Genomic DNA, 15,404 nt, shown 5'->3' on the forward strand with positions numbered 1-15,404 from the left:
GTCCAGGTGGCGGTGTCGAATTTCCTGACACAGAAGTTTGCCTCGGCGGTGATAAGCGTCTTTCGGTCTGAGGTCCATGCCAGACAGAGAGCTGGAACGAATACATTGTCGAGTGTTTTGAGCAATTCGCCTGTGTTGGCATCCCAGACTTTCAGACGTTTCTCTATGCCCGAAACGCCCGTCGCAATCATTGTACCATCGGGTGAGTAGCAAACCGCCGACACATTGCGGCCTTCCGCGTCGGCCTTGATTGGTTCAAGGATCATCTTTCCGCTCTCGACGTCCCATACTCTGAATGTCCCACCGTCGCACCCGCTCACCACTCGTCCTCCATCTGGACTCCAGCACACAGACCACACTGTCTTTGTGTGCCCCGTCAATTTTTTGATGACCTTGCCTGTGTCAATTTCCCACAATCTCACTGTACCATCCCCGCTCCCACTTGCTACTGTTTTGCCGTCCGGCGAAAGTGCTATGTCTGTCATTTGCTCACTTCGTTCGTCCGTCCAGTCCTTCCCGACCTGCATACCGCTCTCCAAGTCCCAGACTCGAAGTGTGCCGTCCAATGAACAGGTGATGATCCGCCGGTTATCGGGCAGCCGTAGGACGCCGAGGACCGAGCTGGTGTGTCCTTGCATCCTTTGGAGAGGCTTTGTCACTGATTTCTCTTGCTTTTCAGGGACTCGTGAAGACATGATATTGGTTCGGAAACTTCACCTAATAGGAGCGGGACAATTTCAGCTCTTGCCCACCAAACAAACGCCATCACTCACTCAGAGGTACTTGGTTTTACACAGAACACACCCGCCCAGGACGAATGAAAGCTGAAAAGGAATGGACTTATTGTTTGATGCTCGCTAGAGCTAGAGGGAGGTTGCTGTTCAAGTCCTGTACATGTGCGTCTTCCTTGCTTTATCCTCTTGCGGCTTGCTGTGCCGATCAAGCGCACGACTCACGTTGTCTGACAACCACTTTCTTCATCGATATCGACATCTCAGCATCACATCTGGTAGTCCTGCTATCAAGCGAGCCTGCATTTCTGTCGTTCTTCAGCCACCCTTATCTCCATCGCCAGCAAGAATTATCTCTGAGACTCGGAGACGTCTATCCGACTCCATCGCGTTGTCTTCTATAGCACGTGTCTCGCAAATCATCTCAGCAAGCAGTTCCCGTATCTCTTCAGACATCTCCCGGTTGACAACCATTTACCAGTATCGATACCTCAATGACTCGATCATCAAGCAGGAATGCACCAGTACTACTTGGATTCTTGAACATCTTTTCCTCGCGTGAATAAGGTATGTGCTCCGCAGCATTAGCTCAGGCTATATCTCACCATAGCATAAAGAAGACAGCGTCAACACTCAACTACCTGCTAAAATTCAGGAACCTGTCAAGCGCCATCCTTATCCAAGGGCCTATGCACTACTGAAGAAGACTCTTCCCCTTCCTCGCTTCTCCGCGTAGAGCGGCAGTGCCTTCTTCATGTGCCCAGATTTCCTTCTTTCCAAATCTGCGCCACAGCTTAGATCATCGCCAATTCACCTGCTCTCGCTTCAAGTCTATCTAAGACCGCAGTGGATAAATACGACACTGAGTCGTATGAACTACTTATACCTTTATCGCCATAGCTCTTCTCCCATCGCGCCTTCCCACATCTCGGATGACTGTTCGATGTGTAGCGAATTTGTCACAACTACAACTTTGCTAGAGCACCTACCATCTTTATTCTGACTTCGAATGGTTATGACTGCCCCCGCAATAAAGCTACTATGCGCTGACTCGTAAACTACAGCTAAACAAGTTCAGAAAACAGTCGCATGCAGTCTTCCTAATCGATATCGCCGTTTACTACGAAGCTTTATCCGCAAGTTTATGCTGCAACTGCTATGGCTGACCATGCTCGAGCTGCCAAGACAATCGCTTACAGTCATCAATGCTCGCAGGTTTCTTTCCAAGACATTCTCGCATTAGCACTCACATCTCACAATCCTCTACAGGATTGCCGATTCTGGGCTTGCCGGGCCTGTCGCACTTGACATGCTTGCCATGTCCGACTACTTGATCCTCATATAGTGCCCCACTCCGGTGGGCGTGTGGAAACATCGTGCTGCCGACATGAATGTACACATGTCTGAGGGATGTTTGTAAGAAGGACGACGAAAAGGTACGGGTAGACCTTGCGGTCCATGTACGTTGCTTATCTCGATATCCCAGTAAGTAGCCAGCCTACAATATGTGCAGGCACAATATCCTGGCAGTATGACATATCATTTACTGTCATTGAAGTAAATCCGTGATATATCCCTGGAGTCGGCTTACCACGGCAAATAGTTTAGATGCCATTACAAATGATATATCACCATGTACCCAATATCACAGCACAAACCAGTAGATTATGAAAATGGTATAATGTGGATAAAGTGTGAAAATACACGAGAATATCACCACGTTTTCTGCCAGACTCTCTCGTCTGGTAATTTGCCAAAAGTTACAGACTTTGCTATCATTATAGCGACATTTTCCCCTAGAATATACCCAGAATTCACAGAGATTTCTCCTGGAGTACTTGATGGATGCAGCTGCTATATTCAAAATATTGTTTGATAGCACGCTACTTTCACGCTCGTCCTAGCTGCAGCTCATTAATATAATATATTGACAGTATGGACATTATGGGTATACTATATAGCAGAGTATGACTGATATTTGAGTGATATAATCCATTCGAAACACCTGCCCGGCCAGTACTGTGCTCCACAAGTTTCAGCTCGAGAGCTTGTGATGAGAGTAATCAAGATGGTGAGTGCCTAAGCTGGAGAAAAAACAAAAATGGGGGCATCAGCCCTCAGAAATCATTACTTGTGTAGACATCTTACTGGAAGTGTCAAGTCTGGGCATAAAGTGGAGAGCCTTACTGAAATAAAGTGAATATATGCACATATTGTCAACCACATAACATACCCAATTGATTTGCGAGATCAGTTCCGGTTGACGAGACTTGATGCGAGAGCATGGCAGCGGCTGTGTGTGGATGATTGATGGATAGGCTAGGTGACGTCACAGAGGACTGAAAGCATTCAAGTCAGAAGAACAACTCATCGAGAAATGTTAACAACGTACATGAGCTGTGGCTGTCTCGTGCATGATAACACGTTGAACCTCAGAAGTCAATAAGCTCCTCGAGCTGAGCAGGACATTGTAGTATAACATCAGCCCCGAAATTGGTCAACTAAAATGTCACGTACATTGATAACGAGTCATTGAGTTGTCGCATCTGTGACTTGTGAGGGGGATTAGCATGATAAACAAGAGCTTCCCAATGTAACACCACCAGCAATTGTGTTTGCATTAAGGATCCTGGTGCGCGGTCATGGTCGAGAGTCAAGAGCACTGGGGCCAACCAGAACAAAATTGCGACTAAGTCCCATGTTGATCAATATTTGTGACACAACGAAAGGAAAGTTTGATTGTATTTTCAGATTCTGTTGAAATACCACAGGGTGTATTTTTCATTCGGGGAAATGCAAGAAAATTACTGGAAAGTGTCAAATTGCATTGTGTTTCCCAGAAGCAGTAATCTACGTGTTTGTGCTGTGTATGCACTGCCGCAATTTTGGCAATTTTGAAACTCAGCTTTTGTCATTCCAGGCATTTGGTCACCTCCTCATGTCAGGCCTTCTCACACTATTCCCACACTCCGCATTTTCGCATTTTTAGCCACCTTACTCCACAACACCCAAAACATGACCCAATATGGTACATCCCCACAATTTCAATTATTCCCACCCTCCCCCTACATCATTGCAGCTTCACCACCACACCACAATAGATCCCTGTGCATATATAAGTAGCAGTTTAGTATATATATGTATGATATAATGTAATAGACCGCTTTTTTTGTCTATTTGTGTGCCTGCTCCTCCTCTAGGGCCCTCTTGACATAGGGTAGGTTATAAAACATTTTCGCATTTTTGCCCCTTTGGTGGGAGGTGTTCTATTATATTCAGAACATGTCTATGAGCATATATGAGTAGATTCCCATCTTTATTTCACCCCCTGAAGCGTCCTACATCAATAGATATAGCACATATGCAAGAAAACATAAAATGTGTTCTTATTGAATTATTTCTAGGTAGACAGACTTGGAAAAATCATTCCTAGTATCTATCCAACTGTAGGAACAACGTATCAGGAGCATAGGACTATAGGATGATCACCTGTTGCATAGTGTACCCCCCCTCTCCTGGTGGTTCACCCCCTGTGAAAGTTTTTCCTGTAGGACCCTCGGGTCTATTTCTATGTATATTTGGAGTAGATATATCATATAGCTGGCCAAGAACACATATAGGATCCTTCTACAGGAATTAAAATATATAAAATCGCATTTTTGACATTTTTGATGTTTTTACATGTCTTAATCTTGCATAAATAATCCAGCCTGCTCATATATAATCAGTAGTACATTCATACATATGTTCTATGTCAAGGATCAGCCCTACATAGGGCGCAAATATGATATCTGATGTACAGGAGGTATTTCTACTGATAAGAAGCCTACATAATAATTAAGCCTGTGATAAGTGATCAGATACCTGTGATACCTCTCATATATGTCCCTAATGATATATTTGAAGTTTTAGAAAGATCCATGAAGGACTGACTGAATGACAAGCAAAATGACATATGTGTGAAAAGTGACAATTGTCATCTTTTTACACAAAGTCACATTTATATATGATATAGGCCGAAGATTTCATTAAAAATATGTAGGATACATAGTAGACTACTAAATAAACCTCTACTACACACTGCCCTGAGGTTAGAGGATTGTGGAGGAAATGTAGTGCATATCTGAGTTGATTCAGCATTAAAGTCCTACTACTGCCCAACTGATCATTTTCGATGTTTTGGGTCTTTGGACTTTCCCACACTCCATTTCTTATCTATTTCACTTCCTCAGCACTCAATTCCTGTTGGATTGTTTTGTGAATTTATGAATATGATACTGAATATATTTGGAATGTACTCCAAGTTTCTGATTATTAAATTTCGATGTTTTGAAGGTATTGATCCCTTATCAGTAGAAATAGCAAGCATATGCAGTATCTCAAGCCTACAACCTATTTTGAACTGATCTTTGTCATACAAAGCAAGTATATATACTGTGATAATCATATATGCACAGGCTGAATTATTTATGCAAGAGTAAGACACTGAAAAACATCAAAAATGTCAAAAATGCGATTTTATATATTTTTGTTCCTGTAGAAGGATCCTATGTGTGTACTGGGCCAGCTATATGATAGACCTACTCCAAATATACATAGAAATAGACCCGAGGGTCCTACAGGAAAAACTTTCACAGGGGGTGAACCACCAGGAGAGGGGGGGTACACTATGCAACAGGTGATCATCCTATAGTCCTATGCTCCTGATACGTTGTTCCTACAGTTGGATAGATACTAGGAATGATTTTTCCAAGTCTGTCTACCTAGAAATAATTCAATAAGAACACATTTTATGTTTTCTTGCATATGTGCTATATCTATTGATGTAGGACGCTTCAGGGGGTGAAATAAAGATGGGAATCTACTCATATATGCTCATAGACATGTTCTGAATATAATAGAACACCTCCCCACCAAAGAGGCAAAAATGCGAAAATGTTTTATAACCTACCCTATGTCAAGAGGGCCCTAGAGGAGGAGCAGGCACACAAATAGACAAAAAAAGCGGTCTATTACATTATATCATACATATATATACTAAACTGCTACTTATATATGCACAGGGATCTATTGTGGTGTGGTGGTGAAGCTGCAATGATGTAGGGGGAGGGTGGGAATAATTGAAATTGTGGGGATGTACCATATTGGGTCATGTTTTGGGTGTTGTGGAGTAAGGTGGCTAAAAATGCGAAAATGCGGAGTGTGGGAATAGTGTGAGAAGGCCTGACATGAGGAGGTGACCAAATGCCTGGAATGACAAAAGCTGAGTTTCAAAATTGCCAAAATTGCGGCAGTGCATATTGGGTACATGGTGATATATCATTTGTAATGGCATCTAAACTATTTGCTGTGGTAAGCCGACTCCAGGGATATATCACGGATTTACTTCAATGACAGTAAAATGATATATCATATTGACACTATGGCCTGGTGCAGGTCGAACTTACAGCGTGTTGACGTGCCAAAGCCACGCTTACGGATTCCTACCTCACTTATTTTATGTTCCATCCAGTAGCAAGCAGTTGTGGAGAACATGGAGCACGCACTTGAGGACTCCCCGCACTCGTTTGGGCGGGTGACTATATCTGTTTCGGTGAGCTGTGGTCTAATATTCAAGTGCAAAAGTGGGTACTTATAGACGTAGCGTACCAGTCTAGGTGAATTTGTATCTGTGTCTGGTTAGCAGGGCGCAGCAGATCATAATTGGTCTCTTGCAATACTTGCTTCACTCCTGGCCAAGGCCCAAATGTGCAGGTACACCATCATTACTATCTATTGTTGACGAAAGCTGACGTGGTACCTACTGCGCTTCGTTCACAGGCAGTTCAAGCAAAGTGTGTGCATATTGCACAACTGTGGCTCACAGACGTCGACCTGTCTGTTCATGCTGATGGAGATCATACCTCCATGATATTTCACCAGAGCTCACATACAACCGAGCGTCGCAAGAACCTTCTTGACGTGTTCAATGTGCACTAGGTATGCACTGAGCTTGAGAAGTCTTGAGGCTGAGCAGATTGGGTCATGTGGAAAGATCGATAGACTTGATAATCCAAGGCACCGTGTACTCAGATGATTTTGAACAATGTCTTGTATCAACGTTGAAAACACTACAGGAGATAATTGACCGAGGAGGAACGTGACATTGATATATTGAATGGATATGCGATGGAATGACATGTCGAGCTGCCTCATGTGCCTATCAGAGATGAAGTCTGTTGGGTGTGATGACCCACTGTTCCAGGGCTCTGTGAAAGAAGAGGAGTACTAATAGACATGTCAAGTACGCCATTTTTTCCTAGCCTGACATGAGAGACTGAAGAACTTGCAAAAAGACCAGGGAGCTCAGATAGCTGCTCTATTGAAGAGATCAGCGGTCGAGTGCGACAAATCAATTTGCTCCATGTTTCAGCAGTCATTGCAACTCACACAACAAGTCTGCCGGGTGAAAATGTTCCCCTTCGCATCATGGTAGGACATTCCTTCCGTCATTCTCTTTCTTCGACCCTTTCTAGACTCTCCTACTTCACCAATTCATATTTTCACTACGCCACCTCATGTACTAATTAGTGATGGAAAAGTTCGGTCCTGAACCGCGGTTCGAACCGGACTTTTCCTGAACCAAACTGAAGTCCAGTTCAAGGTTCAGGGTATGGGCTGAACCGAACCCATAGTTCGGTTCTACATTCAGCTTTCTCCGAACCTTTTTGAATGTGTTCGAATGTGTCCGAACGCCGAACGCGAACACTACCTAGTCCTAGAATTTTGTGATGTTGTGGGGGTTAGATTCCTTTCACAGCTCAGTGACTTTCATGTCACATCATGTGTGTACTTTGTTCCAAGTTGATTCCCCAGGTGAAGAGATTGATGGGTTGTGCTTGGGATGCACTGTAGTGGTCTTCAAGGTGCCAAATGCCTTCAGGTGCATCATTTTCCTTCCTTGTTTTCTTTTTACTTACCAATATTGACATCATCTTACTGATTCTTACAGGAGCCTGCCAATGCTACTCAGAGTATTGCTGATGCATTGCAAGCTGGTCTCGAGAATTTGGTCCCACGGCGATATCCTACTCTCAGGAGGTGCATGATGTTGTCCTTTGAGCTGCTTACCTGACGCTGATGGTGCCACGGCGATTGTCCCGCTCTCAGATAGTGTCTGATCTTGTGTTTTGAACTTCTGACCTGATGCTGATGGTGCCACGGCGATGTCCCGCTCTCAGGGAGTGCGTGATCTCCGCCCCTCGTTTGTGTTTGCCTGCATTGTTCCCAGTATATATGTTATATCTGTGTATGTATGTACATTATTTCTACCATTTTCATACTCACTTGTTCGAGGCTTGTCTGCTTCTGACCTATCCCAGTTCCAGTGCTTTGTGTTGTTGGAATTTTGCGCACAGGCCATGGCTTGCTTGGGCCCAAGCCCCAGCTTTCGGCTGGCTTGGGCTCACAGCTCAGGCTTGAAATCTAGTGAGCCCAAACACCCTCCAGGCTGAGCCTAAGCTGGGGCTTTGAGCCCAAGCCGGGCCGGAACATCACTAAGCCCCTCGCATGATGCCACGCAGTGTCTTTAACCTTGTGCATAAATTCCAGACGTTCAGCATTCAAATGCCAAACAGAACGTGAACCAAATGCACTGAACGCGTTTGAGCACATTCGGTCCAGCGTTCAGCAAAATCACTGAACCGAATGTGACGTCCGGTTCAACGTTCACCAAATTTCCTGGTGAACCGGACTGAACCGAACTTTTCCATCACTAGTACTAATTGACGTGCTCTTGACACAATGCACAATACACATTGTCTTAGCACAGGCTGCACATTCGTTTTCTTATCGCCCTTGCCAAGTTGCCACTATTTGCTCCCCTTGTCGCTCATTCTTGTATTTAAGATGGCATGTATCCTCTCGAACGATCATCTGAATCTACCCAGTGTTCACCCTCAGCATCAGGCCCAAACATCTCCCGATTATTGTGATTCGTCAGTATTATTCATAGATCTGTTCTAAACTATCTTTTGCGATCTCTACATTTCCCCTTCGAACTCGATTCATTGCATCTCTCAACATAATCGACTGCATAGTCAGATAACTGTTGCATCGATAAGAGCAGGCTATTATGTCTAGAAAGATAGAGATGGTAATATCATATGTATAGTATGCAGAGTAGAAATGAAGCGCGGTCAACCAAACCACCCAAAAATATGCGATTACCGTCTTCCAAGCCCACTCAGGCTCCATGCAACACTCGACTGCACAAAATCAAATCTGCCCAATATCCTTAACATCAGATCGCGGATAGAGGCTAGACTGAATGGCATCCACCACACATACACATCATGCGTAAGGCTTGCGAGTTTCAAAAGCTTCTTGGTGAAGCTGATGATTTCCAGCACTCGCCCATGATGCACTTGTGCACATTCCCGCAAAATTGTATCATCCACATCGGAATCTCCTGCAAACGCTTGAATGTGCTTTGTGATGGCTTCTGTAAAGAAGATTGCGTCCCTGATGGCCAGGTTCATGCCCTGGCCCCCTGCAGGCGACTGTATGTGAGTGGCATCACCGACTAGGAAAATAGCGGCACCAAGACGCGTGAACGTGCGGTCAGTGACAACTGAATGGGTTCTGAAATGTGTCGACCAGACCAGCTGGTCGACCTTGACGGGTGTCAGGTTTAGGGACAAATTCGATGTTATAGATGCTGGGCCGTACATGTCGATCAATTTCTAGATGTACTCCTTCGGTGGTGCATGGGGTGGGTCTCCGTTCTTCACCGGTATGGCAGAAATTATATGGAAGACGAATTTTGTAACGAGTTTTCCATTGCGCGTCAGCTCGGAATGAAAGCAGTTGCCGAACGGTGTGAGCATCAGGAAACCGTCTGCGGAAATCATGCTATTGATATGGCCCTCAATGGTTAATTGACCGACATGTTCGGGCTCGAACGTAACATCTGCACTGACCATTTGAGTCAGTATGTGATTGCCTAAGTTGGGGCCTTCTGGGTCAGAGAACCCTATGCCGGTGATGGTACAGGATCTGGAGATGGTTGTCAGACATTCCACAAAGCTCAGCTAGCAGGAACTGAGGTCTCACGGTTGAGCTGGGCGCCGTCTGCACTGATGATATACCTGGCTCTAACTAAAGCCTACAATCATAAGGTCATCAGTGGGCTTTCTTATGAACGCTCAAGTGGCACTTTACCTCGAAGTTGCATCCATTCGAGGTCCGAGACAGCCTCATTATTGTATGGTCCGTCAGATATCGAACTTGGTCAGCAGGTAGAACCGTATGGGATTTCTTGATTGCCCATGATGGACCTTCTTTCATGCGGTGTTGTGTGACATGCATGGGAGGGGCTGTGTTTGGGCACTTATCTGACTATCCTTGTCTGCTTGTGAATATGTGGTGGTGACGAAGGTCCTGGCTCTGCAATGACATAAATCTTCGTCTTGAGTAGGATCACACTAGCACTGACACTCAAAAAACTTACTTTGTCAATCATAACATTGATTCGCATCAAGTCGACAAAGGTGCGGTCGAAACCAATCACTTGCAGCGATTGCATCTTGATCTGTCGGCGTGAAGCATACGGAACCATATCCACGCTGTGATGGTTCTGGGATGTGGGCCTTGTTGTTCTAAGTGCTTTGGGAGGTGATCTGACGTCAAGTATGCGAGTCGATGAAGCGTGACATTGTTGTGAAAATAAGGAAATCTCAGGCCAGAATTGCAACTGTTCAAATTTTGCGATGGCTTGGGCATTGTTGTTCTGCTCAGGCAAGACGAAAAAGGTAGGAGAGTCACAGAGGACTGGACGAAACGATAGAAAGTTCACACGGCGCACGGATTGTTGGTGTATTCATGGGGATGCAATGGTTTGCTATCACTCACAACTCCACCATTTCTTCAACAGAGGTCTACCAGTCTCTGGTACATCAGGCCTTGGAGTGGACACAAGTAAAGCATGTTAACATCAATATGTTGAGTTCCTTACCTATCTTGTTATCTCGTACACCTTTGTATACCATATGACTCTCATCTTCTCTCAGGCTTCTCCATCCTCCGGACTCGTTACCTAATCGACTCTGCTGATATTTGTACCACGCTTCGCCTCTTGACCACCTCAGAATTGTTGTTACAACTCTACTGAGGTGTGTACTGTGTCCGTCGTATCACGCCGTCTTGTATTGACTTGTGCACTAGCCTTTGTCTAGGTACAGAATAATAGTATTGTTCTTACCAGAGCCAGAATGGCGTCCAGCATCCAACCCGACATATGGTGATATTAAGGCGTGGTTGCGATATGAGCATGTCGAGTGCATTTGCAGGATTGACTTGATCGATGGCGCTTCAGGAGGCATTGTGGATGAAGTCGTTGTTGGCAAGAAAAAATCATTTGCTCCAGAGTGGTAGAGATCGTCTATCTTGCCGTTGACAGGACCTGTATGTAGACTCAGTAAACCGACTCAGGAGCAGTTTCGAAATACAAAGGATCGAAGAAGGAGATCATGGTGGTGGGAGCCGGAAAAGAACTACATCAGCAAAAGCGGCTGAAATTTCACGCAGTTTAAGTGTTAGAAATCAATTCAGTTCACATGAGACTATACCAAACAGGGAATGTCAGGGATCGTAAAACGATAGTTTTTCGACGGGTCCAAACATTGATGTAGTTACAACTGTATTTTCGCGAGGTGTGGGAATTCAGTGCCTTCAGTTCTTGGACTTACTAAGTGACGTACTTTCAGGAATCAGAATAGGGACATTCAAAGTTGGGCGCCCACGCCCACCGCCTACGCCCACGACCCCTTTGCCCACGGCGTCGTCACCTAAAATGTAGTTTGCATAATTAGATAATACAAAAGTAATTGTAAAAAATTATTGTTTGTTACCTTCTACTCACCATCAATCAGATCTGCACATATGGCGAAGAAGAAGGATAACAGCGTCACAATCCTGGAGATTGTCTGGACCGACGACTTGGTCTGGCAGCTATTGGCGCAGATTGAACTTTCGGAGAACAGAGTCGTGCTTCTAGGCAAACGGAAGAAGGGCAAGGTCAGTGAGTCAAAGTTGTCATATGTGATACAAGATATGATGTTTCTGTGCCAGAACACGTCAGGAGATAGCAAAGTGACGGTATATCAGCGCATGGCGGCTGCCGTTTTCCCGCAATTGCACAGCCAGAATGCTGTTGCAATGGGGGACCGAGTCAAACGAAAGTATGAGTAGTGAGTGTTGCGCTTTTTCACTATTTTCCAGCTTACAATTCTGCTCAGCTTAATGAAAAAATACAAGGTGCATGCTCGACATCTCCAAACAACTGGTGAAGGGATCCAATCTGATGCAAACGGCAATGTCTCTGACAACAAATTTTTCGAATGCTATGTCCCTGCTGATGGACCCGACACAACCACAACTCCGAAAGCACAGTGTATTTGGGGTATGTTACTATGTCCACTGCTGTGCTGCTGCCTCTTCAAGGGTCATATCTGGCTGACACAAAGTGCGAAGAACCATAAGCAAGAGATATGAGTGAAGGTATTGCTTGCGTGATGTTCGGAGACGTGCCATTGAGTGTAATGTGGTTTCGGTAGTGTTAAGTTATCATTGATTATATAATACATTCGTTCAAGTACAAAATGGGTAGTGGTATATGGGCGAGGGGGGTCGTGGGCATAGGCGGTGGGCATGGGCGCCCAACTTTGAACATCCCTAATAGGGACGCTCAAAGTTCGGGGGCACACAGGTCGCCCACGCCCACCGCCCACGCCCATGACCCCACCACCCTACCCAAAATGTACTTTGTATATTACATAATATTAAACTTGTGAAAAATAAACACTTTACACTTTGTCGTTGTTATCATCGCCGTCGTTGTGCTTTGTGATGCGGAAGAAGAACACCGGAGTCGCGATTCCCGAAATTGAATGGACAGCCGATGTGATCTGGCAATTGCTAACCCAAATAGAGTTGTCAGAAAACAGAGTCGTGCTGCTGGGGAAGCGCAAGAAGGGCGAGGTAAGTAAGTCCAAATGGCACAATGGTACAAGACTGATGATGACTTGCAGAGAACATCGGGCGACAGCAAAGTCACCATTTACCAGCGCATGGGGGCCACAATATTCCCACAGTTACATAGCTTGAATGCTGTTGCAGTTGGAGAACGTGTCAAACGGAAATATGAGCAGTAAGTCTGCCACATATTTTGTTTCCTCAAACTCATACAGTTCTTACAGCCTGACAAAGAAATACAAAGAGCTGGCTTGCTGGCTTCAGACAACAGGTGAAGGCATCCAAGCTGATACAGATGGCAATCTGTCCAACGGCGACAACAAATATTTCCAGTGTTATGTTCCTGCTTCTGGACCAAACGAGACAACTACTTCGAGGGCACAGTCCATTTGGGGTATGTACCTTACATTACTGTGCATTGTCTCCGAGTATCTGACATCATACAGATGAGATTGTTAATGAATTTCAGTTTTTTCCAGTCCTTCATTGCATCCTCTCCTCTCATCCGAATGTGACACCAATTGCGATCACTACTGGCACTGGCCCACATGGAAAGAAGACAGTTCATTTTCAGGCTCTGAGTGATGATGAAGGTGACGAAGTTGGATTCACGGCTGATCAGCAGTCACAGATGCTGACCCTTCACAGAGTTCTCGAGGCTGAGGCCACTCGTCGTGCAAGCTCACCATCCTTCGAGTCTCCCTTCGAGTTTCCATCCGAGTCCTACCATGACCCCTGTGATCTCTCCCAATCTCTGTACAACAGTGATGATAAAGAGAATGCCCCCCCTCCGTCACAACCAATCTCGACCCCACTTGGGAAGAAGCCTCCCAAGGCTTCATCACTTTCTCAGAGCAGTGTTGAGAAAGCAAGGCACCACATATCCAAGGTACCAAAAAAGCGGAGTCTTGACGAGACTCTGATGGACATGCAAAGGTGGGCGAATTTTTGTTGATCAATGCTGCCTCTCATACTTTTGCAAAGGGCAAGTCTAGAGGCAATTGGTGCTCGTGCTGCAGCTGATATGCGTCTCCAAGAGCGTCAGATGTTGCTGAAGGAGTTCGAAGCTGGTATCTGGGATGTTGATGAGTATCGGGCGAAGTTACGTGAACTGACTGGGACTTCTGAGAAGCCTGAGAAGCGTGCTCACTACTCTCCGGACTGGGGTGACTTTGAGTAGGGTTATTTTTCTATTTTTCTTCCTTCGGACGGTGTCTATTTTTCAACTGATGTTCTTCCACTCCTTATCACACATTCCTTGACAATTATTCACGTTTAATAGCAGTTTGTCAAATTTTAGTTACATTTGCCAAAATGCCAGTAGTTCTTCAACAAGTTGTTGCCGCTTTGCTTCTCCATAATTCCTCCCATTATCCCGAGCAAGGTCAGCTGTCCCTCAATCTTCTTCCTCTTCAATGCGAGAATGGGTATCAGCAAAATGCTCCCCCTGTACAGCTCCCTCCACATCTATGACGAGGTTATGCAATATAATTGCAATTGTTATCCAATGACATGCAGCTCGATGCTTGTGTTTTGAATTGATGTTTACCCGAAGTCCCCGGAGGCACTGCCAATGGCCTTTCAAAGCCCCCATACAATGCTCAGATCGTACCCGAAGATGAGCAACTGCACTATCGAAAAGGGTATTCTCTGGCAAGAGGGAAGCAGGGCGCTTGTGAACAGGAATAGTGTATGGACTGACAGGATATGCAGAGTTGACCCAGGCAAATTCATTGCCCTTGAAGAACCAGTCAGTATGCTTGGCTGCTGCAGTATGCTCGAATGCAGAGGCATCATGTGCCGAGCCTGTGAGTCCATGTGCATAATCAACAATGCGGAGATTGGAGGGTAGATTTCTGATCTGTTCAACATGTGATGGTTATATTTTTGTTACAGATACATAGTGTAGGCTTACCTGGAGATTGAGACCATAGTTTGACTTACGAGTGAAGTATGCATCTCCATTGAGGCCTGGTTTGGTGTACAGGACAACAATAGTCCCGTCATACATTACCCAGCCTTCCCGCCAAGTTCCCCAAAATCCAAGTTCATGATCTATCCACAACTTCTCAATCTCCTTCTCCTCGGCAGTTGGTAGGCGAACAAATGCATCATGCAAGGATTCAATTGCAGCGAAGCATCGCTCCGTAAATAACTCCACTCCACCCTCTGAGATCCCTGCGTGGCGGGCAATGTCCTCTAGTGACCCGCCATTTCCGTAGCGTCCCATCCGATAGAGTGTGACGGCAAGCTGAGTCTGGATGGGTGTTTGAGAATTGTGTGAATTATTATAGAATGCAGGATGGTCTTCGATTAAATCAAGTAACACCTCGAAAACCGTAGGGGAAATTCGAAGCATGTTGGTAAAGCGGTCGTGGTCAGATGGACTTTTGGCATATTCCCAAGCAAGGTGTAAACTACCCGCTTTCGCGGCAATGGGGGATTGTCCTTGTAGGTAGCGAGTTTGCCAGATTGCGAGAATGCAAGATATGTCACAGTGCAGCTGCTGTGCTGCTTCTTCTACAGTCTCTGCAGGGTGAAATAAGATACGAAGGGCAATAAGGATGAGGTATGAGCGCAGGTATTGCTCGTGCAATGTGTGACGAGCCATCTGTGATATGTTTATTGTACAAGCCTTCAATGACTACCTTAGCATTGTAT

General features: G+C 45.3%; 5 protein-coding genes across 5 annotated transcripts; 3 read left to right on the forward strand and 2 right to left on the reverse strand.

Annotated features, from left to right (window-relative positions):
* Positions 1-808: 808 nt before the first annotated feature.
* EDB91DRAFT_1171047 (uncharacterized protein) lies at positions 809-1,298 on the forward strand. Its single transcript, XM_041320200.1, has one exon. The coding sequence runs from the start codon at positions 895-897 to the stop codon at positions 1,291-1,293; it is 399 nt and encodes a 132-aa protein (XP_041170410.1). The 5' UTR covers positions 809-894; the 3' UTR covers positions 1,294-1,298.
* A 589-nt stretch (positions 1,299-1,887) lies between these two features.
* EDB91DRAFT_1087497 (uncharacterized protein) lies at positions 1,888-3,352 on the reverse strand (the record flags this gene model as incomplete). Its single annotated transcript, XM_041316224.1, has 7 exons — positions 1,888-1,908; positions 1,929-1,950; positions 1,982-2,229; positions 2,880-2,917; positions 2,965-3,070; positions 3,124-3,187; positions 3,249-3,352. 7 exons carry the CDS (start codon positions 3,350-3,352, stop codon positions 1,888-1,890), a joined length of 603 nt encoding a protein of 200 aa, XP_041170411.1.
* A 5,487-nt stretch (positions 3,353-8,839) lies between these two features.
* On the reverse strand, positions 8,840-10,058 carry EDB91DRAFT_1171061 (uncharacterized protein; the record flags this gene model as incomplete). The annotated part of the gene is made up of 4 exons (XM_041320201.1): positions 8,840-9,454; positions 9,503-9,744; positions 9,825-9,876; positions 9,933-10,058. The coding sequence occupies 4 exons, from the start codon at positions 10,056-10,058 to the stop codon at positions 8,936-8,938; spliced, it is 939 nt and encodes a 312-aa protein (XP_041170412.1). The 3' UTR covers positions 8,840-8,935.
* A 1,593-nt stretch (positions 10,059-11,651) lies between these two features.
* On the forward strand, positions 11,652-12,250 carry EDB91DRAFT_1087499 (uncharacterized protein; the record flags this gene model as incomplete). The annotated part of the gene is made up of 4 exons (XM_041316225.1): positions 11,652-11,786; positions 11,841-11,959; positions 12,008-12,171; positions 12,213-12,250. 4 exons carry the CDS (start codon positions 11,652-11,654, stop codon positions 12,248-12,250), a joined length of 456 nt encoding a protein of 151 aa, XP_041170413.1.
* A 333-nt stretch (positions 12,251-12,583) lies between these two features.
* Positions 12,584-13,923, forward strand: EDB91DRAFT_1340086 (uncharacterized protein; the record flags this gene model as incomplete). The annotated part of the gene is made up of 5 exons (XM_041325699.1): positions 12,584-12,749; positions 12,800-12,918; positions 12,968-13,137; positions 13,223-13,679; positions 13,728-13,923. Exons 1-5 carry the CDS (start codon positions 12,618-12,620, stop codon positions 13,921-13,923), a joined length of 1,074 nt encoding a protein of 357 aa, XP_041170414.1. The 5' UTR covers positions 12,584-12,617.
* Between the last annotated feature and the right edge of the window lie 1,481 nt (positions 13,924-15,404).

The sequence above is a fragment of the Suillus paluster genome (assembly GCF_016628075.1).
Source record: "Suillus paluster strain FC165 chromosome Unknown EDB91scaffold_133, whole genome shotgun sequence".
Classification (NCBI taxonomy): Eukaryota; Fungi; Basidiomycota; class Agaricomycetes; order Boletales; family Suillaceae; genus Suillus; species Suillus paluster.

Coding starts and splice junctions, on each gene's coding strand:
- EDB91DRAFT_1171047 (XM_041320200.1), top strand. CDS start 895: ATGTGCGTCTTCCTTGCTTTATCCTCTTGCGGCTTGCTGTGCCGATCA.